The sequence below is a fragment of the Monodon monoceros genome, unplaced genomic scaffold (assembly GCF_005190385.1).
Source record: "Monodon monoceros isolate NGI ecotype Baffin Bay Population unplaced genomic scaffold, NGI_Narwhal_1 Super_Scaffold_15, whole genome shotgun sequence".
NCBI lineage: Eukaryota > Metazoa > Chordata > Mammalia > Artiodactyla > Monodontidae > Monodon > Monodon monoceros.
Genome location: NW_021703771.1, coordinates 55,850,840 through 55,877,192, shown reverse-complemented (window position 1 = coordinate 55,877,192; position 26,353 = coordinate 55,850,840). Strand labels below are relative to the sequence as shown.

The following is a 26,353-nucleotide window of genomic DNA, read 5'->3' as shown; positions in this document are numbered from 1 at the left end:
AGACCCTCAATTCCAGATGTTAACATAAAATTATCCAGATGCTACAAAATGATCATCCAGAGCACCAGAGGCAAAAGAAAACCGAAGTGGAAATTAATTTCAAAAAAGAAATCAAAGTGGAGACACCAATTTGGTTTTGTGCTAAGTTACAGGAGACTGGTTATTTCTCTGCTTTTTAGAAATTACTCTCTTAAATGATGGAATAGGGTTGCAAAATTAAGTTTACTGACTTGAGTAATTAAGGCACAGTCTTCAAGATAACATTCTGGGGCCTCTGTAGCATTTTGCTTATGTGTTACTTTTGGATTGAAAAAGTATAGTTCTCTCTTAGGTACCCCCAAGAGATACGATACACAAAATAAAACTTGTCATACAAATATATTTTACCTATTAATATTCCTATGTGAATGTTTAAATTTGAATCAAGAATAATTGATTATCTTTTTGTTCTTGATTTTCCTGGGAGTTTGATGTTGCTCTAGCACATAAAAGAATGACACACGCAAATACTACAAAATTCTAGGGTGTTACTTTCCTGCCACACTTTTGAAAGTTATGTGGTTCACTGGTCAAGACAGTCAAACTAGGTAAGTCAAGTCCCACTTTCTACTCCCAGGCAAGAATGATCCAATTTGGCTGTTGGTATGGAAGACCTTACACATATGTCTACATGATGTAAACCGTGGAGTGGGAAAATGCAAAAAGGGATAAGTCATATTCCTCTCTCTCATGGAATTCAATAGCTTTTAGCAATGCTCAGAAAACAGCAGTATCTTTCAACTACTTAATGATCTATGACAGTGGGAAAATATTTTATGTTAAATGATCAGATATAAAATACAGAGATACTTTTTAAAAGCAAATACAGAAAACATTTTTTACCTCATCTTCATTCTTGTTATCTGACTTAAAAACAAACAGATGAGCAAATGATATTTGTATTCCTATCTCTAGAAACATCCTTTTGTAGTTTTCCTTTAGGGAATTGTATACGGGGTAACCATATCACTGAGAATTAAGAAGAATTTTGTTGAGTTTTGAGTCTTTGGTTGTTCTTTTACCTTCCAGTCTTCTAATAGAATGACTTGTTTACTTCTGTTTCTGCAGCTGTGAGTTCTGGACAGAGTTGTAGTGACGTTGTTTTTCAAAATAACCCCAAATCCTCATTCCAGACCAGAATATCAAAGTATTCTTTGGTTGGCATATATTTTACTGATTGCTCTTGACTTATTTTATATCTTTTCAACCTTGATTTGCATTTGCATTTATCTTATGCTTTACAAGTCCCCTCTTTTTAATGGATGAATATCCTATTTGTCATTATTTGATCTGCTTCCAATTTTAGAGTCTAAAGTGCCTGGAGATACTGTTTCTTTTATTATTTTAAAACAAATCTTTGTATATTCTAAGCTGATATCAGCTTCTCTCCATATTCTGCCTTTGTTTCCTCTTTTGATAAAAATCTCATTTGGCTGAAAAGTCACCTGTGGTATTTTCAGAAATGAAAGTTAGGCACCAGCTGTGCTGTTTTTCCAGTGATAGAGATAAAATGCCCCAAATGATCTCTCCTCTCAGTACCAACGTGGAGCCTTAGCTAGGGCAAGGCTGAGGGTGACTGATATCCTGGACTCCCCTCCCTGAGGAGCCTTGAAGACACTAGAGAGCCTTGGCAAACTTCAGCAGAGTGGCTCTGAGGGTAAGAAGATGGGTATAAACACGTTACATGCCCTGGATACCATTTCCCCTCATTTTGCTACTGCCCTAATGATTTGGTTTCCTGAGAACACCGTTTGCAATCCTCAGTCCAAGTTTCAATACTCTGTATGGTCACAGAGAGTTGTGACCATATAAAGAGGTGTGTTTTTGTTTGTTTGCCTACATTTAACATCATCTGTGTTAGTATTCAGTAAACATCAGAGGCCTAATGGAATTAACTAGAAGAGACTATGTCACAGCACCCAGACAACACAATGTAAGATGTAAGTGCTGACAAAATGTGTTACAGTGGTCCCTCATATCTGCAGGGCATTGGTTCCAGGACCAACCCCATCCCCAATACCAAAATCAGCAGATGCTCAACTCCCTTCTATAAAATGGCACAGCCCAGTCAGAACCCATGGATATGCAGTGCCAATTATAGTACTTTGCTTTTGGCTTTTTTCCCTACAGTTGTATTAGTTCTATCTTTCTATCAGTTCTCTGATGCTTTCAGCTAGCCATTGTCTCAAGAAACATGTAGACACGTTCCTTAGTGTGGAGCCCTGCTAACGATGAGTACGTCCATATGCTACCAACTGGACTGCGTCATCTGTGACGGTAAGTTAGAGGTTAAACATTGCTCTGTGCTTGTTTCAGGAAATTATTAAAAAGTTACCTCCCGATGGAAAGGCTGATCAGAACACTGAGAAAAAATGAAGGACTAAAACATTGCAACTCTAGTAAAAGGTCCCTCACGCTAAAGGGCGAACCCCACATTACATGAGCCTTACTGGAAAAGAATTACAAAACAGGATACATTTCATAAACTAAAGCAAAAAAGTCAAATGCTTTCATTCCTTAGGCTGATAGCATCCTTATTTTTTTGTAATTTAGCAAGCACTTAGCCATAATTATTGTACAGGGAAGAATTCTGCTCCCCTAAAATCCGTTTCTGTGATATGTTTCGGCAAGGCGGGTGTTTGGTTTTTTTCTGGGTGTGGGCTTAAAATCGAATTTTTTCATTCTGAAACTGTTTTACAGCTCAATATAGGCAGCCTTTCTATTGAATTTATTCAGATATGCAGTAGCTGAAATAATCACAGTGCGTCAAAGCAACTGCTATGAGCACAGCCTGTCTCCCATTATCCCCTCCCACATTTTCTACGTGGCACTATTCAGTTCCCTAGACAGGTCACTGCTATTCATTCTCTCTCTCATTCTCTCTCTCTCTCTCTCTCTCTCTCTCTCTGTCTCTCTCTGTAACCAAGACTTTTCTGTGCTATGTATGCCTTTACCACCTTGTCCAAGCCTCCAAGGTGTTTTCTCTGATTTATTGAATCTCTTATCTTACCCTCACCCAAAATATAATGTCCTTTATCCCCTGCACCTAAGAGAGTGTTTGCAACATAGATGGTGATCAGTATTTGTTAATGGAAAAAAATAGCTAAATGTTGAGGACTACTCACTGGCTACATAAACCCATAACATTTATTCATAATATCAAATCATTTGGTGGTTGAAATGAAACTGTATCCTGGCCATATTTTTTTGTCCTATCTTTTTTGGTAATGGATTGGCTTTGTAGTGAATGAATAATGTGTGAACTTCTCTACTGCAGCTAATTCAACACCAAATTTTATCTTGTTATAAGATTAATGGATGCAACATAACAAATTATAAAAAGGAAGAACAAAATGTTTTTTCATCTGCTGATAAAAAGAACAAGTGTAGAGATAAGAAAGCAAAACGGAAACATTGCTATGATTTTTTTCCCTTTAAAAACAAAGTGTTTCTTTTCCCTTTAACATAATCTTCAAGAATTTTCACCAATAATCTTACAATAAGGTAATTCATACTGAAGTGTGGATAACTACTATAAGATGGATGCCAGTTTTTTAAATATTTGAAATGCCTCTAAGAAGGTGGCAGCCGTCACTCCTGATACAACTAACATCTATTTACATGATTATGCTGCACATTTATTGGCAATGGAATGTGTGTGTGTAAAAACACAGATATGCTTTACATTCTATGAACCAAAACTACTCAGCTCCCAAACTTATTCCCAGTAACCAATACACCTTCAACTCCCACGTGGTTCTCCATGGTACCCGATGTAATGCCTGATTATTCATATGAAAATGCTATTTGCTATTCTCCCATCGACCAAAAATTAAGAAACAAATGCAATACAACTCATTTTAGCTTAATATTTACCATATAACTAACAGTTAAAAAAAAACTTCACTATTATAAATTATTATACTTATAAATTATCGTTTCAGTGAAGGGACTTGATTTCCTTTTAATGCTTTTGCTAAAATAATGTGTACAAGTGAGGTTATGCTGAGGACAATTTAAATTTCTGCAAATGTTTCTATTCATGCTTTGGCGTATATTAGTTAAAACCACATGAAACTGCATATTTATTGTCTAAAAATAGTCAAATATTGGCAATTTCATATGGCTCAACCTAAGAGTAAGCTTGGTTTTAGAAGGCACTTATCTGCCGAGTAAGAAAATAAATAATTCTTATTACTGAATGAAGCTGAAGAACAAATTTACCCAAGGGCAATATAATTTTCTTCTAACTTGTAATCTTGCCAGGTTGCCATTCTCCTTTGCAAAATGAGTACCATGGGATTTTTGCTACCTATGATTAGAATTTAAATTGTATGTCTCATATGATTCCCAGGTAGCAGAATTCAGCAGTTACTCATTTAGGTATTTTCAATGAAAATATTTGGCTGCAGTCAGTCTGCCACAGTGCAAACTAGTACACATCCTCAGGCTAGAATGCTCTGCAGTAGATTTTTCTCCAGTTTTTATTTCATAGCAGGAGACCTGGTAAAGCAGCTCCTGGTATCTTTTTAAGTTTGCCTGTAAAGTATAATCATAACTATTCCACTCCTGAGTTACTTGTCTCAAGGACTTCTGATGACAGCTCTAGTATTGAAATAGTTTCCCCAAGGATCAGAAGCTTATTTTAATAGTTTCAAGATCCTTTGTTGTATTTTCAAGTATACTTCTGCAATAAAGATAATAGTATATTATCCTTCCTCTGTGAGACTGATTAACTGACACACCCTCAGGTCCTCAGGTTTTTCCCAGGAGAGATGGTGGATGGCATTTAAATACCACACAGTGTCACACAGCCCTTGTGACCAATGGTAAACGCACATTTAGACGATGGCTGATTGGACCTAAGGGTTCAGTTTATGAAGTAGAAATATTATGAGATTTGCCATCAGAAGATTTGAACTGGACCTGAACCAGAGATTAATGTTGAAAATTTACCATTATGTGACCACAAACAAGTTACTTAACCTCCATCAGTAAAATGAGAATGATAAATATTTTGGTTTCAAGTGTCTCCAAGGCTTTGATAAAGATCAGACGGAAGAGTGTATGACAAGTGATTTGTAATCAGTGAAGCACTATATCCAAAATGGTCATTGCCAACATTATTGATAACAATAACAACAGTACCCACAAACCCTCTTCCTTCCCATGGGATTTACATTTTAACTGAAGACTTAGTCCCTACTTTGGTAACATGAAAAAAAAAAAGCTGACACCATTAAGTATAGTATGACCTGCCATTCTCTCATGGAATGTTTGCTCAGGACTTCAGACTTGATTTTAAAAGCCACAAGGTGAGTTTCAATGGTCTCAAATGCTTCTTATAATGTCCAGTGCATTTAATAGTTCTTTTTTCCTCTTTCTGTACACAACAAATACAATTCTGTTTCATAATTTTCTAATTTCAACACGCTTTAGAGTTGGGTCTCAAAATACTGACAACACTTTCAGAGAATTTTAACATAAGTTTTTCTAATACAAGTTGCAATGAGTACAACAAATGGAACTTGGTTTACCCAGCTTTCTTGAAATTCCTCTACAAGGTGCTCGCATAACTTAAAGCTGTGTACTTGTCTCTACAATATTTATATGGAAGAACAGCATTATTGGATGTATAAGCTAAAGACTGCATATATAATATTAAATCTTATTTTATCCTTTGCAAACTTCCCTATATAATAGTGAGGCTAGCACTGACCAGTCATCTCACATTTAGAGGGGAGCTTAAGCCAATGTTACCTACTAAACTAGAGTATTTACTATCCTATTATATAGGTTACAAGGAGGCATTACCATAAATGACTTAATTTGATCTTTATTATATTTATGTGAATTGGCTGGGGCATGAATTGGGTTGTTACTCATCCGTCCAAGCGCCATGGTTAATCAGTGACAGAGCTATACGTGAGAGCCATATCTGGCGAACACCCTAAAAGAGAGTAAGCTGTGCCTTTGTGCCCTCTACCACAACCCCAACAAAGCAACAAACAACATACAACAGAATCCCCATAAGGTTAACAGCTGATCTTTCAGCAGAAATTCTGCAAGCAAGAAGAGTGGCAGGACATTTTTAAAGAGAGGAAAGGGAAAAACCTACAACCAAGATTACTCTATCCGGCAAGGATCTCATTCACATCTGACAGAGAAATTAAAACCTTTACAGATACGCAGAAGTTAAGAGATTTCAACACCACCAAACCAGCTTTACAATAAATGCTAAAAGAACTTCCCTAGGCAGGAAACAAAAGAGAAGGAAAAGACCTACAATAACAAACCCAAAACAATTCAGAAAATGGTAATAGGAACACACATATCGATAATTACCTTAAATGTAAATGGATTATATGCTCCAACCAAAAGACACAGGCTGGCTGAATGGATACAAAAACAAGATGCATACACATGTTGTCTACAAGAGACCCACTTCAGACCTCGGGACACATACAGATTGAAAGTGAGGGTATGGAAAAAGAAATTCCATGCAAATGGAAATCAAAAGAAAGCTGCAGTAGCAATTCTTATATCAGACAAAATAGACTTTAAAATAAAGACTATTATAAGACATAAAGAAGGACACTACATAATGATCAAGGGATCAATCCAAGAATATATAACAACTGTAAATATTTATGCACCCAACATAGGAGCACGTCAACACATAAGGCAAATGCTAACAGCCATAAAAGGGGAAATCAACAGTAACACAATAATAGTACGGGACTTTAACACCCCACTTTCACCAATGGACTGTTCAACCAAAACAAAAATAAATAAGGAAGCACAAGCTTTAAATGACACATGAAACAAGATGGATGTAACTGATATTTATAGGACATTCCATCCAAAAACAAAAGAATACACTTTCCTCTCAAGTACTCATGGAACATTCCCTAGGATAGACAATATCTTGGGTCACAAATCAAGCCTCGGTATTTAAGAAAATTGAAATCGTATCAAGTATCTTTTCTGATCACAACGCTATGAGATTAGATATCGATTACAGGAAAAAAACTGTAAAAACTATGAACACATGGAGGCTAAACAATGCACTACTGAATAACCAAGAGATCACGGAAGAAATCAAAGAAATCAAAAAATACCTAGAAACAAAACACAATGAAAACACGATGGCCCAAAACCTATGGGAGGCAGCAAGAGCAGTTCTAAGAGGGACGTTTACAGCAATACAATCCTACCTGAAGAAACAAGGAACATCTCAAATGAACAACCTAACATTACACCAAAAGCAATTAGAGAAAGAAGGGAAAAAAATACCCAAAGTTAGCAGAAGGAAAGAAATCATAAAGATCAGATCAGAAATAAATGAAAAAGAAATAAAGGAAATAATAGCAAAGATCCATAAAACTAAAAGCTGGTTCTTTGAGAATATAAACAAAATTGATAACCCATTAGCCAGACTCATCAAGAAAAAAAGGGAAAAGACTGAAATCAACAGACTTTGAAAGGAAAAAGGAGAAGTAACAACTGACACTGCAGAAATACAAAGGATCATGAGAGATTACTGTAAGCAACTATGTGCCAATAAAATGGACAACCTGGAAGAAATGGACAAATTCTTAGAAATGCACAACCTTCTGAGACTGAACCAGGAAGAAATAGAAAATATACACAAACCAATCACAAGCACTGAAAGTGAACCTGTGATTAAAAATCTTGCAAGAAACAAAAGCCCAGGACCACTTGGCTTCACAGGCGAATTCTATTAAACATTTAGAGAAGAGCTAACACCCGTCCTTCTCAAACTCTTCCCAAATATAGCAGAGGGAGGAACACTCCCAAACTCATTCTATGAGGCTACCATCACCCTGATACCAAAACCAGGCAAAGATGTCACAAAGAAAGAAAGCTACAGGCCAATATCACTGATGAACACAGATGCAAAAACCCTCAACAAAATACTAGCAAACAGACTCCAACAGCACATTAAAAGGGTCATACACCATAATCAAGTGGCATTTATCCCAGGAATGCAAGGATTCTTCAACATATGCAAATCAATCAATGTGATACACCATATTAACAAACTGAAGGAGAAAAACCATATGATCATCTCAATAGATGCAGAAAAAGCTTTTGACAAAATTCAACACCCATTTATGATAAAAACCCTCCAGAAAGTAGGCACAGAGGGAACTTACCTCAACATAATAAAGGCCATATATGACATGCCCACAGCCAACATCGTTCTCAATGCTTAAAAAGTGAAACCATTTCCTTTAAGATCAGGCACAAGACAAGGTTGTCCACTCTCATCACTATTATTCAACATAGTTTTGTAAGTTTTAGCCACAGCAATCAGAGAAGAAAAAGAAATAAAAGAAATCCAGATCAGAAAAGAAGAAGTAAAGCTGTCACTGTTTGCTGATGACGATATGATACATAGAGATTCCTAAAGATGCTACCAGAAAACTACTTGAGATAATCAATGAATTGGTAAAGTAGCAGGATACAAAATTCATGCACAGAAATCTCTTGCATTCTTATACACTAATGATGAAAAATCTGAAAGAGAAATTAAGGAAACACTCGCATTTACCATTGTAACACAAAGAATAAAAGTCCTAGGAAAAAACCTACTTAAGGAGACAAAAGACCTGTATGCAGAAAACTATAAGACACTGATGAAAGAAATCAAAGATGATAGAAACAGATGGAGAGATATACCATGTACTTGGATTGGAAGAATCAACATTGTGAAAATGATTATACTACCCAAAGCAATCTACAGATTCAGTGCAATCCCTATCAAACTACCAATGGCATTTTTTACAGAACTGGAACAAAAATTTTACAATTTGTATGGAAAAACAAAAGACCCCTTATAGCCAAATCAATCTTGAGAAATGGAGCTGGAGTAATCAGGCTCCCTGACTTCCGACTATTCTACAAAACTACAGTAAGCAAGACAGTATGGTACTGGCATAAAAACAGAAATATAGATAAATGGAACAGACAGAAAGCCCAGAGATAAACCTAGGCACATATCGTAACCTTACCTTTGATATGGGAGGCAAGAATATACAGTGGAGAAAAGACAGCCTCTTCAATAAGTGGTGCTGGGAAAACTGGATAGCTACATGTAAAAGAATGAAATTAGAACACTCCCTAACACCATACACAAAAATAAACTCAAAATGGATTAAAGACCTAAATGTAAGACCAGGCACTATAAAACTCGTAGAGGAAAACCTAGGCAGAACACTCTGTGACATAAATCACAGCAAGATCCTTTCTGACCCACATCCTAGAGAAATGGAAATAAAAACAAAAATAAACAAATGGGACCTAATGGAACCTAAAAGCTTTTGCACAGCAAAGGAAACTATAAACAAGATGAAAAGACAACCCTCAGAATGGGAGAAAATATTTGCAAATGGAGCAACTGTCAAAGGATTAATCTCCAAAACATACAAGCAGCTCATGCAGCTCAACTTCAAAAACACAAACAACCCAATCCAGAAATGGGCGGTAGACCTAAACAGACATTTCTCCAAAGAAGATACACAGATTGCCAACAAACACATGAAAGGATGCTCAACATCACTAATCATTAGAGACAGGCAAATCAAAACTACAATGAGGTATCACCTCATACCAATCAGAATGGCCATCATCAAAAAATCTACAAACAATAAATGCTGGAGAGGGTGTGGAGAAAAGGGAACCCTCTTGCACTGTTGGTGGGAATGTAAATTGATACAGCCACTATGCAGAACAGTATGGAGGTTCTTTAAAAAACTAAAAATAGGACGATCATATGACCCAGCAATCCCACTACTGGGCATACACCCTGAGACAACCATGATTCAAAAAGAGTCATGTACTACAATGTTCACTGCAGCACTATTTACAATAGCCAGGACATGGAAGCAACCTCCGTGTCCATCGACAGATGAATGGATGAAGAAGATATGGCACATATATACAATGGAATATTACTCAGCCATAAAATGAAAAGAAATTGAGTTATCTGTAGTGAGGTGGATGGACCTAGAGTCTGTCATCCAGAGTGAAGTAAGTCAGAAAGAGAAAAACAAATACTGTATGCTAACACATATATATGGAATCTAAAGAAAAATGATTCTGATGAACCCAGGGGCAGGACAGGAATAAAGACGCAGATATAGAGAATGGACTTGAGGATACGGGGTGGGGCAAGGGGAAGCTGGGACGAAGTAAGAGGGTAGCACTGACATGTATACACTGCCAAATTTAAAATAGATAGCTAATGGGAAGCGGTTGCATGGCACAGGGAGATCAGCTCGGTGCTTTGTGACCACCTAGAGGGGTGGGATAGAGAGGGTGGGAGGGAGACGCAAGAGGGGGGAGATATGGGGATATATGTATATGTATAGCTGATTCACTTTGTTATAAAGCAGAACCTAACACACCATTGTAAAACAATTATACTCCAATAAAGATGTTAAAAAATGTGATCCAAATAAGGAAAAAAGTGAAATATGGATTTTATGTGTGTGTAATTCCAATACATTTCAAGTGCTCCGTATATTCCAACTGGAGTTGAAATAAGCGGGGGGTTTTTTTGGAGGAAGCCACATAAACCTCATTGTATTGAGGCACTTTCACCTTGTTGCTCCAGGTACTAACTGGCTCCATGTTGGTCAATGCAAGAACTATTTTTAGAGGAAGGATATCTGAAACCCCCATAAATTATTTCCCTAAATCTCTATTCAAAACCAATACAAATTAGTGATACCCTGATGCTTCTCCTTAAGGGAGCAACTCCAAGGGTAATTGAGAAAGGCTCGTTCCTCATTTCCATCCCTGCATTTCCACACAAACTCACACATGCAATCATGCCATACCGTGAACAATATCACATCAAAGAAGGTTCTCAGAAGCAGTTTTTTTTACACAGTGTTGGGTTTGTTTCTTCATTTTCCAGTATTTGCAATTCTAAGGATCACCATAATGTCAGGTGATATAAAGAGGGAGAAAAAATTCTGTATGTATATGTAAAATTCTGTCACATAGGAAATGAAAATAATATCAAAGCTCCACACACAGTTTAAAGGAAAAAAAGGTGTCTTCAAGAATTAATGATGGCTGCTCCAGGGAATTTATACAAGCCTGCCATGTTTCAAAAGCAGAATCAAAGTGAATCTAAGTTCCAACTGAGTTGCAGTCCTGAAGAGCTGGGAAGTGTTGTAGTAAAAAAAAAGAGGAAATCATATGTGAATAACTTAAAGGTCTCTGTATGAGGAAACTGAAGCAAAAATTAATATGGTTACTATGAATATTATTTAGCAGTCTAGTGACAATCCAAGAAATTTAAAGCAATAATCCCAGTCACAGAAAGGGGAGAGTCTCATATAACAGAAACACATTTACTACAATTTTAATTCTAGGAACCCTAAAGCATGCCATCTTGTCAATATTATCAATGTGATTCTCCTCTCCCAGCCGCTCCTTTAACCATCTATAACTTAGTGACAGCTCAAAGTTTATTTACTAAACTCAAACTCACCCACAGATTCGGTCCACCAAAGCCAATCATGTTTTCTGTCAGAAAAGTAAGTCTCTTTCTTCAGTTAGAAGGAGTTAGAATGTCTGATACGCTTTCCCTAAATAACTAATGATCTGTTCTTCTCCAGGGTTTGGGAAAGCTGGAAATATCTGAACAATGAGCCAAAAGGAGGGGTATCAAAATCACCAGGAGTACTTGTTTAACATATACATAGAGCTTCCTGAGCCTTTCCCAAACCTACTGAATTAAAAACCCTGGTCCCAGAAATACCTATCTTTCAAATGTTCCCAGTGATTGCCAAGTAAAGCCAAGTTTGGGAGGAGCCATGGCTGCAATCATAGTTCACAGTGGTGCCTCCAATTGGTGGTTCTTGTTAGCAGTTCTAAATAGCATCCAGGGGCAAGTGCTTTCAGCAGAGGCAGCACTTGGGCTGATAGCAGCTCTGGTTGGAATTGGCTCCCTGTGGCACTGCTGGAGAAGTACATCTTTGCAGCTGTGCCCACCAAAGTTTTTGTCTTTGGCTGCCCTCAAAGTAATGGAGGCCCCCTGCGGTCTGTTACTACATACTACACAACTATTCTGGAGCTTAGGATCATTCTCTCAAGGTAAGGCAAGCAGGGTTCCTGCTGAGCCCTCTCTTGGCACTGCTGATGCAAAATCACCTTTCTAAAATGAAACTCTTGGAAAGTTTTGCTCCAAGTCTCCTTCTGTTTACACCCTGGATAACAACATACTAGGCCATACTATTATGACCATTGCCTCCATTGCCCTCTATTATTTTTCCTCTGCCAGTCCTGAGACTTAATTATCTCATAGCTCAGTAAATTTCTCTTCTCCCTTTGGGTGCAAGCCCAGGATGCTAGCCTGCAGGACTACTCTCCTTCTTGGATGCAGTTGAACCCAGTCATCTAGGGGACTGGGTATGTGCCCTTCTGGTGAATCCACATGACTAACATTTGTTGATCTCTTGCAGGCAATGTGAGGTGGAGGACAGAGAATGGACCAAGCTAGAGGGTGGAGGCCAAAAAGTGATGGTGTCTGTAGCAACAAATAAAACTGAAGAAATAAGCAGAGATGATGCTGTTAAGACTCAAGAGGTCAGAAGGAAAGGCTAAATGGTCTCCAGTGATAATATGGACAGAGGAGAGCGCTGAAGTTTGGATATAGATGTCAAAGTCAAGGCTATGATATCCTTGAATTCCTAAGGTATTCGCCTAAGGTATCTTTCAGCTCTAAAATGATGTACTTTTCACCTGAAATATGATATCTTGGAATGTTCCAAAAGTTATGGCACATGTCTCTAAAACTCTACAGACAAGTAACAATGTAATAAACCTTAGACTCAATAGATTTGATGTTAGTCACAGAAGACTATTTTCTATTAATGTTCTATACCTATAACATAAACATTATTACTTAGTGTGTTATAATTGAGACATATTTATTTCATAATGCCTTGCTGCACAGGTGAGTCTTAAAAATACTCTGCTCTTATTTTTCTTATTCTCTGACTTAAATTTATATTTAAAGGGTATTGTGAAGATCTGGAAGCAAATGATCATTCAATGCTTAGTCAAAAATATACATTTCAAATCATGGTGAATATTTAGATATTGTTGTCTAAAATAAAATCCTATCTAGAAGACAGTAAAACTTATAAACCAATAAGGAGGACATAGGAGATGTGCATATAAAAATAAATATGAGTGATGCAATAAGAAAGTTGTTTCACCTCTGTGGTATTCTTCCCCCAAACCCAGTAGCCCAGTCTAATCATGACTCAAAACGACTAACATGTTACAAAAAACTTGACTAGTACTCTTAAAAGTGATTAAGGCCAAGGAAAACAAGAGACGATTAAGAAACTGTCATGGATTAGAAGAGACTAAGGGGACACAATGATGCAATAAATGCAGTGTAGTATCCCAACTTGGATCCCAGAAGAGAAAAAAAAAAAAGACATTAATGATAACATGAATTAAATCTGAATAAGTCTGTGGTTTAGGTAATAGAGTATCGATATTAATTTCTTATTTTGACAAATGAATGGTAATTATGTAAGATATTATCCTTAGTGGGAGCTGGGTAAAAGGCACATGCAAATTCTCTGTCCTCTTCTTACATTTATGTAAATATAAAATGATTCCAGAATAAAAAGGCTTTAAACAGTGCATATGAGACTATGCTTCTGTTTATAGTAAATTATATAATTAGTGCTAACACTGTCAATGATAACAACTAGACCAACTGGACAAAATATATAAAAACATTTATGTAAAGCCATATGACAGCTATCAGGAAGATAAAGAATCAACTTCTCAATATCAAGGAGAAGACTGATGTCTGTAGAGATAATTAGTGTATTGTGACAGCTTTTGTCCTGTGGACATTTCCCTGTTCAGAAGACATGGCTCAGAGACTGAGCAGTGCTTTGACAGTCTTGCTGTACTAGGAGGACAAAAGTTGGATTCCGGAACTTTTGGGTGAGACTTAGGTAAATTCCACACACTTTAGTTTGGACTTCAAAGACAGGAAGCCTAGAATGGGGATAAACTAGAATTAAATCAGCTGTCATGGGAGTTCAGCACAGCTTTGAGGCATCTAAGTATCCCAGAAATTGGATTAAGATGATCCATATTGCCATTGCCTGGCAGAAGCATCAGAAAATCCTCATAAGGTAAAGATAATTTCTTAGGCCTAAATTATTTCTACACACAGTTTTTCAAATACAACTTCTGATATGCAAAAATAATCAAGAATGTGAGGATACGATACAGCATAAGAAAGAATCGGCAAATGAAACAGAAATAAAATATATTCACAAAGGCCAGATATTAGAATTATAAAATGAGAACTCAAATAATTGTTACTTTATGCTCAAGGAGATAAAAATAGAATATTGAAAATTTGAATATAATTTTATTGTTAAAAATTCAATAGGTATATAAAAATTTGATATAAAACTAGATACCAAACTATTTTAAATGAACCAAAGAGAAATTCTAGAACTGAAAAATATAATACATGAAATTAAGAATCTTATGATTGGTTTCAATAGTAGTTTTTACATAGCTGAAGAGAGACATCGTGAACTCAAAGTAAGCAAGAAGAAAACATCTAGAATGAAGGACAGAAAGCCAAAAGGATGACTATAAATAAAAGAGAGTGTAAGATGCATAGTGTATACTGTGAGAAGTTCTAAATTATTCTAAATCATATTTATAGAAGAGAGATAATGGGGAAGAAGCAATATTTGGAAAGTTAGTGGCTGAATTAGTTCTTGAACTGATGAAAGACATCACTCTGCAGATTTACCAACCAAATAAATCCCAATCTAGAAAACAGAAAGCTATCATCTATAGCAACACTGCCCAATAGAACTTTAGGCAATGATAGAAATGATCTATTCTGTGCAATCCAGTGCGGTAGCTGCTAGTCACATGTGGCTATTGAGCACTTGAAGTGTGGCTGTGCAACTGAGAAACTGAATTTTAATTTCATTTGAATTAATTGAAATATAAATTTAATAACCACATATGTCTAATAAAGATTGTATTGGGCAGTGCAGATCTGGAGCTTCATAGTAAAACCAGTGAAAAACAAAGATAAAAATCTTTAAAGAAATAAAAGACTTTACAAAGGACAATTATTAAATAGTTACCTTTTCCACATAAACAATGGAAACCAGAAGACAATAAAATATGCCAAAAAACAATAAGGAACCTACAATTCTATACCCAATAAAAATATCCTTATAAAAAATAAGGATATAAAAATATCCTTCAACAATGGAGGTGAAGTCTTGTTATATGCCTAGTTTAAGTCATAGGGCATATTGGAATTTGCATATTGCCTTTGAAACTTTTGAGATACTAAGAAACTTTTGTTTCTGTTTCCCTGTACTCTGAGAATTCATCTTCTCAATGTGGCTCCTTTGGCTCACCCAGAGGGACGTTACCACTTTCTGTACACACTTCTTCTGTGGCATTTATACTATCAATTTGCATTTACTGGTTTACATATTTGGTTTTTACTTGAATGTCACTTCTCTGGGAAGTTCTGAACATAAGCACCTAGTAATTAGATTTCAGATGGTACTCAAAAGTGAATCATTTTAAAACTGAAATTTAATGATAGTAGGATTTATTTCATAGTCACTTGTCTGGGAAATATTGGAGACAAGCATCCAAAAATTATTCCCACATGTTATATTGTAGTTGATATCCAAAACTATTACTTTAGAACTGAAAGATGCCTTAGGACAATTTATATATAAAACTAATTCATGTATTAAAGAAATTCAAACTCAGAGATTAAGTGACCTGCCCAACATCCCACAAAAACTAGAGCCAGAAGCAGAGCCCAGTCTTCCAGTCCCATGTACATTCTTCTATATCACGATATCTCAGGATTAAGAATCTTTCTACTTTAATGGATCCAGCATATCTATCTCTATATCTCTTCGAAACCATTATTTGAGTTTAGCTATTACCAACTTTTTTTAAAAAAATCGACTTCCAGTCTTCAGTCTGAAAGAAACACTAACCTAGGAGTCAGGGGACCTGGATTCTTATCTCAGCTTGGTCACCAGTGGATCTGGGAGTCTTGGGAGATTATCACCTACCTTTGCTGGACCTGTTCATTCCAAAAAGTAATACGTTTCACAGCATAAAATATAAAATGAAGCAGATATTCTAGGAGAGGTCTGAATTTAATTCATATTCTTAAATACTATCATTCTACATCAAATATTTTGAATTTACTTTCTGTTCCTCACCTCATCCACTTTCCAATGAGAGAAAAATAGACTTAAAAAAGTATGTCACAGAGAAAGTTGAATAAGTTGTTCTTAAAAGTCACCATCAATGATTACTTTTTAGTGAATGTCTAATACAGCATAGCCAGTTAAACACAAACAAATAGAATGTCTGTTTGTTCCATGTTGTCAAGTTGACACGGTCTAAAGGATGGAGAACCACCATCATTGTAGGGAGAGCATGCTTCAGGGATATACATGTAACTTGTATGTTACATATCTATCTGGGTACATTTTACATTGTTCAACAAATTTCCGAATTAGACCATTTTTTTAAAGGTAAAGAATAGCTTTATAAATATTAGATAATTATTGGTTCTGGGTAAACACTGGATCCAGGAGAAAAATAATACAAATTCAACTCAAATATAGTCTCTCTGCACTCCTCCGTACTCCCATATCCTCAGGCCAATCTGGCCAGGACTTTGGATGCCTCTGGGCACAAAGCAGGTTGAACAGCTGTTTGACTCACTGCTTTTGACTCCTTGTCATTTGGCAGATTGGAATCTCTGCTGAGAGCACCATTTGGATTTCTTTTCGCCCAAAACTGATATTTTTGAACATGAAATTGAAATATAGTGAGGCACTGGTATACATTCATAGAATAAAAGTGCCAAAAGAGAGTGTGATAGATTTATGTCAAAACTCTAACTTGCCCCCAGAAGTGTTTAAAGAGATAACCCTAGATTGGTGGAGGTGGGCATGACAGTGTATGAATATGGATTTTCTGAAACTGTGAATATAAAAAATGATACCAGCTTTAGGTGTGTGAACTGGTGAGGAGAGAGTATCAGACATGAATATAAATAGAGATGTATACAAACAGGTAGGAAAAAAAGAGCTAGGCCGTATATACTAAAGGGAGACTGATCAGGGAAATATAACTAGAGAATCCAAAAAAGTCACTAAGTCTAGGTTTGGGTATTTGAGAGGAGGCTAATACTACTATGACTACGACTACCAACAAAAACAACAATCTCAATAGCTGTTGTTGTTATTATTATTATAACAAGAGCAACAAAAATAGTTAATGCTTACAAAGCAATAGTGTATATGTCTGTCAGCACTGTTCTAATGTTTTAAACATAATAATTCCTTTAATCTCCTTGACAATCATAAGAAATAAGAACTATTGTTATTGTTTCCAATTTATGGGAGATGAAACAAAGGCACAGAGAATTTAAGTCACTGATTCAAGATCACACAGCTGGTAGAGGTGAAGTCATGGTTTGACTCTGTGGCTGAAAAGCAATGAATGAATCTAAAATCTTACCCATACAAAAAAAATGCTACGGAGAAATTGAACGCTTTTGAATTAAGCATATAATAAGCAAAGCCTGAACAAAGGAAAGAAACCCCACTGCAGCACTATGTGGTGACAGCAGAAAAACATAAAAAAACTGACAAAATTTCCTTCTCTTTAGGTCCTTCAGGTGAATTATTATTTCTTCCCAAATTTACCTCTTTTGTCCCCATCTTCAGACCAGAGTACACACAGATCTAGGCCTTCTTTTAAGGTCTCAGTCCTCCTCCAATTATTAGCAAACCACAGTGTTAGAAAAGTCTCTTTATATTTAAAATTAAAGTCTCTTTATATTTAAAATTCATCACTGACTTTCCAACTTAAGCCCATTTCCTCTTCTCTGATCTTTATTGGAAGTGGGAGATAACACACTAGAGGAAGGCAGTTAAAATTCTAATCACTTTCAGTTTTTCCCTTTTATTTAATAAGTTATTTAAAATGTACTTCTGCTAGATCCTATTTTAAAATCTCCCTGACATTATGACTGATGTATTCTAGTTTTTATGACAGGCCTATTTTGCCACCTTAAATGTACTGAGGGTGAGCTTTCTCATCTTACCTCTCCGTTTTCTAAGGGGTGTATCTTGGAATAAAATGAAGTGCAGATGACCTCATCGTCTTTGGCGTATGATGGTGGTCCAGTGCGGGGATAAATATTGTAGAGTGTTAGGCACTCTGTGTCCGTCACAGCATGATACTGCCAGGGCTTATAATCAACATCATCAAGTGAGCGTTCCAAAATCCAGTTTCCAGGCCGAGGGGAATTAGCTGCTTTCACAATCACATACGCAATCTGGAACACCTGGGGAAGAGTGACAACAACAACATGTAACTCTGAATTCCAAAGTGTTCTCACTATTACATATCAAATATAAGGCCTACCTAAGACTACAATAGATTTTATTCAGATATTATTCCAAAACCCTATGATATTCTCTAAAAATATTTTTACTGTTACATATTCATATTTCATACCTTTTGGCTAAGATGAGATGTTCCATTTTGTGGATTTTAGTTCTCTAGTAACTCATTAACATCATTTCACGTAATTTTTGAAGTTCTATTATAATCACAATCAGTTAAAACATTTATTACATACCAATTTACTCACCTTACTCTGTTGGAAATTATAATACATGAGTTAGAAATTCCATGTGTGGCTAGTGCTTGATAGATTAGAAAACAGTTACTTATGTCACCTAATCCTCAGACAAGTACCATCCGTTACTGTGGTACAGCAAAAACAACATAGTGATTCAGAGGCACAATCTTGTATTCAAATTGTGGTCCCAGCATTTCTGTGACCTCGGGCAGATTATTTTACTTTGTCAACTCCTAGCTCCCTTATCTGCAAATTAGGGTCAATAATAAGTACATTAAGTACACTACTGAGAGACAATTTAGATTAAATGAGATAATGTATGCAAAAATACCTAGCAAAAGGCTTGGCTATAAATACTCAATAAACGTCATTTCCTTTACATCCCCAAATAGAAAATAACGGGGAGGAAATTCTAGTACATGCAGACAACTGTTTGAAACTGGAACATATTCAATGAAGGGTTTCTGTACCTTCTGTATAAGAGGTAAACATGTGTTAAAGAAAAGGAAAATAAAGGCATCAAGTGACCGTAAATCAACAGAGTGACAATTGAGGGAAATATGGCAATCCTCTATGTTCAAATCTACATAATATTTGAAGAGGTAAAAAATAAATATTCTGGATATTTTGCGATGGTCCATATGTGTCTTTACCAATTCAATCCAACAGAACAATGCACAAACATTACCGAATGACATTTATTTGCAATGTCCTGGGTAGAAAGGTAGATACAAACTAGTTTAAGTTATTGTCCCACCATCTATGAATTGATAATATATTGTAATAATGAGATATATAATGAGTACACTAATAATAAAGCAGTGGTATATCTTCTTTTTAGTGAATTCAGTGAGGTACAAGGAGCTTGTCAACCCTAAGCTCTGGGTGACTGGGGTCATTGAAAGGATACAACTGGAGGACAAATCCGCTAAAATGTGATTAAGGGTCTGCTTAGAAGGGAGCTTGAAAGGAATGTTCTGAAAATAAACCTTACTTGCTACATAGTTTTGACATGAGACTTTCAGGAATACATCTACACTGTCTATGGTACACTTCAAGGGACTTAATTTAAAAATATGAAAGGTTGATATATAAGACGTAAGACAGGAGACCTTCAAGATGGCAGAGGAGTAAGACGTGGAGATCACCTTCCCCCCCACAAATACATCAGAAATACGTCTACATGTGGAACAACTCCTACAGAACACCTACTGAACGCTGGCAGAAGACCTCAGACTTCCCAAAAGGCAAGAAACTCTCCACGTACCTGGGTAGGGCAAAAGAGAAAAGAAAAAAAAGAGACAAAAGAATAGAGATGGGACCTGAACCTCGGGGAGGGAGCTGTGAAGGAGGAAAAGTTTCCACACATTAGGAAACCCCTTCACTGGCAGAGACGGTGGGTGGCGGGGCGGGGTGGGTAGCTTCGGAGCCACAATGGAGAGCGCAGCTACAGGGGTGCAGAGGGCAAAGCGGAGAGATTCCCGCACAGAGGATCAGTGGCGACCAGCACTCACCAGCCTGAGAGGCTCGTCTGCTCACCCGCCAGGATGGATGGGGGCTGGGAGCTGAGGCTCGGGCTTCGGAGGTCAGATCCCAGGAGAGGACTGGGGTTGGCTGCGTGAACACAGCCTGAAGGGGGCTAGTGCGCCACAGCCAGCTGGGAGAGAGTCCAGGAAAAAGTCTGGAACTGCCTAAGAGACCACTGTTTCGGGGTGCACGAGGAGACTGGATTGAGAGTACCGCCAAAATGAGCTCGGGACGGGCGCGAGCCACGGCTATCAGCACAGACACCAGAGCTGGGAATGAAATGCTAAGGCTGCTGCTGCAGCCACCAAGAAGCCTGTGTGTAAGTACAAGTCACTATCCACAACTCCCCTCCTGGGAGCCTGTGCAGCCCGCCACTGCCAGTGTAGTTGTCCCAGGGACAACTTCCGCGGGAGAACACACGGCATGCCTCACGCTGTTGCAACGTCATGCCGACATCTGCTACCGTAGGCTCTCCCCGCACTCTGCACCCTTCCCTCCCCCCAGCCTGAGTGAGCTAGAGCCCCCGAATCAGCTGCTCTTTTAACCCCCTCCTGTCTGGGCGGAAACAGATGCCCTCAGGTGACCTACATGCAGAGGTGGGGCCAAATCCAAAGCTGAACCCCAGGAGCTGTGCAAACAAAGAAGAGAAAGGGAAATTTCTCCCAGCAGCCTCAGGAGCAGTGGATTAAATCTCCACAATCAACTTGATGTACCCTGCATCTGTGGAATACCTGAACAGACAACGAATCATCCCAAAATTGAGGCAGTTGCCTTTGAGAGCAACTGTAGACTTGGGGCTTGCTATATGCGACAGACTGGTTTCTGGTTTTATGTTTATCTTAGTTTAGTATTTAGAGTTTATTATCACTGGTAGATTTGTTTATTGATTTGGTTGCTCTCTTCCTTTTGTTTTTTAATGTATAGATATATATATTTATATATATTTTCCTTTTTCTCTTTTTGTGAATGTGTATGTGTATGCTTCTTTGTGTGATTTTGTCTGTATAATTTGCTTTTACCATTTGTCCTAGGGTTCTGCCTGTCCTTTTTTTTGTTTTGTTTTGTTTTGTTTTGTATAGTTTTTAGTGCTTGTTATCATTGGTGGATTTGCTTTTTGGTCTGGTTGCTCTCTTCTTTCTTTTTTTTTTTTAATTCCATTTTAATTTTTTTAATTTTTAATAATTAAAAAAATTCTTTTATTTCTTTTTCTTTTATTTTCTCCCTTCCTTCCTTCCTCCCTCCCTCCTTCCCTCCATCTCTCTCTCTCTTTCTTTCTTTCTTTCTTTCTTCTCCCTTTTCTTCCATGCCATGTGGCTGACAGGGTCCTGGTGCTCCGGCAGGGTGTCAGGCATGTGCCTCTGAGGTGGGAGAGCTGAGCTCAGGACATGAGTCCACCTGAGACCTCCCAGCTCCATGTAATATCAAACGGCAAAAGTGCTCCCAGAGATCTCCATCTCAACGCTAAGACCCAGCTCTGGGCTTCCCTGGTGGTGCAGTGGTTAAGAATCCGCCTGCCAATGCAGGGGACATGGGTTCGAGATCTGGTCCGGGAAGATCCCCCAAGCTGAGAAGCAACTAAGCCGATGTGCCACAACTAATGAGCCTGCGCTCTAGAGCCCGCAAGCCACAACTACTGAGCCTGCATGCCAAAACTACTGGAGCCCGTGTGCCTAGAGCCCATGCTATGCAACAAGAGAAGCCACCACAATGAGAAGACCGCGCACTACAATGAAGAGTAGCCCCCGCTCTCCACAACTAGAGAAAGCCCGAACATAGCAATGAAGACCCAATGTAGCCAAAAATAAATAAAATAAAAATAAATTAAAAAAAAAAAAGACCCAGTTCCACTCAATGACCTGTAAGTGACAGTGCTGGACACCCTATGCCAAACAACTAGAAAGGCAGGAACACAACCCCACCCATTGGCAGAGAGGCTGCTAAAATCATAATAAGATCACAAACACCCCACAACACAACACTGGGCGCAGTCCTGCCCACCAGAAAGACAAGACACAGCCTCACCCACAAGAACAAAGGCACTAGTCCCCTCTACTAGGAAGCCTACAAACCCACTGAACCAACCTTAGCCACTGGGGGCAGACACCAAAAACAATGGGAACTACAGACCTGCATCCTGCAAAAAGGAGACATCAAACATAGTAAGTTAAGCAAAATGAGAAGACAGAGAAACAAACAGAAGAAGGAGCAAGGTAAAAACCCACCAGACCAAACTAATGAAAAGGAAATAGGCAGTCTACCTGAAAAAGAATTCAGAATAATGATAGTAAACATGATCCAAAATATTGGAAATTGGAGAAAATACAAGAAACGTTTAACAAGGATCTAGAAGAACTAAAGAACAAACAAACAATGATGAACAACATAATAAATGAAATTAAAAATGCTCTAGAAGGAATCAATAGCAGAATAACTGAGGCAGAAGAACAGATAAGTGACCTGGAAGACAAAATAGTGGAAATAACTACTGCAGAGCAGAATAAAGCAAAAAGAATGAAAAGAATTGGGGACAGTGGTAGAGACCTCTGAGACAACACTAAACCCACCAACATTCGAATTATAGGGGTCCCAGAAGAAGAAGAGAAAAAGAAAGGGACTGAGAAAATATCTGAAGAGACTGTAGTTGAAAACATCCCTAATATGGAAAAGGAAATAGTCAGTCAAGTCCAGGAAGCACAGAGACCCCATACAGGATAAATCCAAGGAGAAACAAGCCAATACACATAGTAATCAACCTATTAAAAATTAAATACAAAGAAAAATAAACAAATGGGACCTAATGAAGCTCAAAAGCTTTTGCACAGCAGAGGACAATGTAAACAAGTTGTAACGACAACCCTCAGAAAAGGAGAAAATATTTGCAAACAAAGTAGCTGACAAAGGATTACCCTCCAAAATAAACAAGGAGCTCGTACACCTCAATATCAAAGAAACAAACAACCCAATCCAAAAATGGGCAGAAGACCTAAATAGACATTTCTCCAAAGAAGGTATACAGATTGCCAACAAACACATGAAAGGATGCTCAATGTCACTAATCATTAGAGAAATGCAAATCAAAACTACAATGAGGTTATCACCTCACACCAGTCAGAATGGGCATCATTAAAAAAATCTACAAACAATAAATGCTGAAGAGGGTGTGGAGAAAAGGGAACCCTCTTGCACTGTTGGTGGGAATGTAAATTGATACAGCCACTATGGAGAACAGTATGGAGGTTCCTTAAAAAAGTAAAAATAGAACAACCATATGACCCAGTAATCCCACTACTGGGCATATATCCTGAGAAAACCATAATTCAAAAAGAGTCATGTACCACAATGTTCATTGCAGCTCTATTTACAATAGCCAGGACATGGAAGCAACCTAAGTGTCCATCGACAGATGAATGGATAAAGAAGATGTGGCACATATATACAGTGGAATATTACTCAGCCATAAAAAGAAATGAAATTGAGTTATTTGTAGTGAGGTGGATGGACCTGGAGACTGTCATACAGAGTGAAGTAAGTCAGAAAGAGAAAAATAAATACCATATGGAATCTAAAAAAAAAAAAATAGTTATGAAGAACCTAGTGGCAGAACAGAAATAAAACTGCAGACGTAGAGAATGGACTTGAGAACACAGGGAGGGGGAAGGGTAAGCTGGGATGAAGTGAGAGAGTGGCATGGACATATATATACTACCAAATGTAAAATAGATAGCTAGTGGGAAGTAGCCACCTAGCACATGGAGATCAGGTCACTGCTTTGTGACCACCTAGAGGGGTGAGATACGGGGAGTGGGAGGGAGATACAAGAGGGAGGAGATATGGGGATATATGTATATGTATAGCTGATCACTTTGTTATAAAGCAGAAACTAACACACCATTGTAAGGCAATTATATTCCAATAAAGATGTTTAAAAAAAACATAAGACAGGTGGCTCTGATGCTGGTCTTTTGAGATCTTTAGTAGGATGTGAGCATTTCTATCTGTGTGCACTAAGGGGAGAATCACAAGCCATCACATGACTGAAAGTACGGATGGTATTTGCATCTTAGGCACAGTTGTGGAAATACTGGTAATTAAAATACTGAAATACTTCTGTAGTTGGTAAATCACTGATGCCCAAGCCTTCCAAATGCCTCCTCTCTCCTGAGATCATCTGGTTAACCTTGGGATAGCAAGGAATAGCCAAGACATCGTCTCTGATTAGTCTGGGCTTTGACCAATTCTAGTTTATTGACTAACACTCCAGGTGGGAAATATTATGAATTTATATTTACAAAGGTATATAGATAAGTGTAATTGCAGATATACACACATATATGCCTATGTGTCTATAATTATTGGAATACACTTAGACATTTTGGGGAAGGGTAGATATGGACATCTTAAAGCTGTGACCAATGGAGTTTGGCAATTAAGAGTCAAAGAGATAAGAAGAACTTTTAAATTTCATCTAATAACCTGCTATATTAATTGCATTAATATAAATGTCTTGGTTTTTAATAGAATTATTTTTAAAATAAAGAAGTATTTTTAAAAGTATTGAAGAAAGGACAAGAGTAGGAGTAAAATGGAATATACTCTAGCAATCATAATCTAAAGTATTTGCTACTTCTGCATTTTTTAGGTGTTATTCATAAGGAATTATTTCTCTTAGACACTCTGTATTCAATAACTCATACACATGGAACCTCTTTAAAAAGGAATTCACTGAAGGTCAAACCTATTGATTAATCTGATAGAACAGAGAGATATTTCATCCTATTAAAAATCTGAAATACCCTGTTCCTAATTTCTGGTAATCCTAAATTATTCGTGACAAAGTCTATAAAATGATAAAGAATAGAATAAATAAATTGTGAGCTCCTAAAGGGCAGAGATGCTACAATCCTTATTATACCTTATTATAATTCTTTTGAAATAGTGTGCAGTCAATATTTATTAGTTTTAACTGAATAACCAAAATCATTGCAACATGCTTCCATGTTACTTCTACTAGCTTAACACTTTCTTTTCTGTTTGTTAGAGCCTGAATTTCAGTCAACCAGCATATTTTGTCACTTGTAGGAACTAAGACATACATTGCTTGTAATGTTCGTCCTATTACATCTCTATGAGTTGAAAAAATTTCTTAAACTCTTTTACCCTCTGTTTCCCAGTGTTTCTTTTCCAAAGTCAAAACCATGGAAAGATAACGAATATAAAATACTGCGTGGTCTTTGGAAAAAACAATCTATATAAATATTGTAAATTAGCAAATTTCTATCCAGAAAAAAGAATGCACAGATATTTTCTTAGTGGAAAACCAAAAGAGAAATATCAAAGCATAATTAGAGATCACAAGTACAAATAAGAAAAATAAAGATACACTGATGTATGGATAAAGTACTTTGTTTAAAAACAACTCAGCAAGCAAATATAGGAAAAGGCCAAATTGTCTTGGAGCTACAACATGGATTTATGACTTAGGAGCTTCTGTGCTGGCTCTGGAATAATAGATGAAATCCATGAAAAGAAGTTATACTAGAAACCACACAGACTCTTTCTATAATTCAACATAACAGCCTACATTAGGTGACATGGAAAAGCAGTCATTGCCTTCGAGAATATGTCACCCCATTTCAAAACAATATCCTTCTTTCATTTATCTTCTATGGATTCTTTCACATTTCATGCAAAATTAATTAAATTAGTTAGCATGTAGTATTTTGAATAAACTTTTAAAAATGTGGTAGACAGCATTATTGGAAAACACAATGAATAGAAGTATTCTTTGAAGGCGTCAGGCAAAGACTGTGAAAATTCTAATAGAGATTTTCTAAGTATGCCAAAATTTTAATGACTTGAATAGAATAATTCTCTAACGTACTCACGCTACTTTTATTAACTCTGTCTTGTGTTTTCAGTATAAAGGCTCTTCAAAATCAGTAGTTATAAAACCTTATTTCCAGATAGAAAAAAACTCAATCTGTATGGGGTGCAACAAGGAAAGCAAACACCTCATTATAAGTACAAAAATGCTAT

The 26,353-nt window shown here is 37.1% G+C and overlaps 1 protein-coding gene across 1 annotated transcript in view; it reads right to left on the bottom strand.

Annotated features, from left to right (window-relative positions):
• The window catches only part of LAMA2 (laminin subunit alpha 2), a 448,946-nt gene that overhangs the window by 379,545 nt on the left and 43,048 nt on the right, over positions 1-26,353 (bottom strand). The window contains exon 3 of the mRNA XM_029224020.1: positions 18,248-18,490. Within this exon, the coding sequence (XP_029079853.1) occupies positions 18,248-18,490 (243 nt within the window). The remainder of the gene's footprint in view (positions 1-18,247; positions 18,491-26,353) is intronic.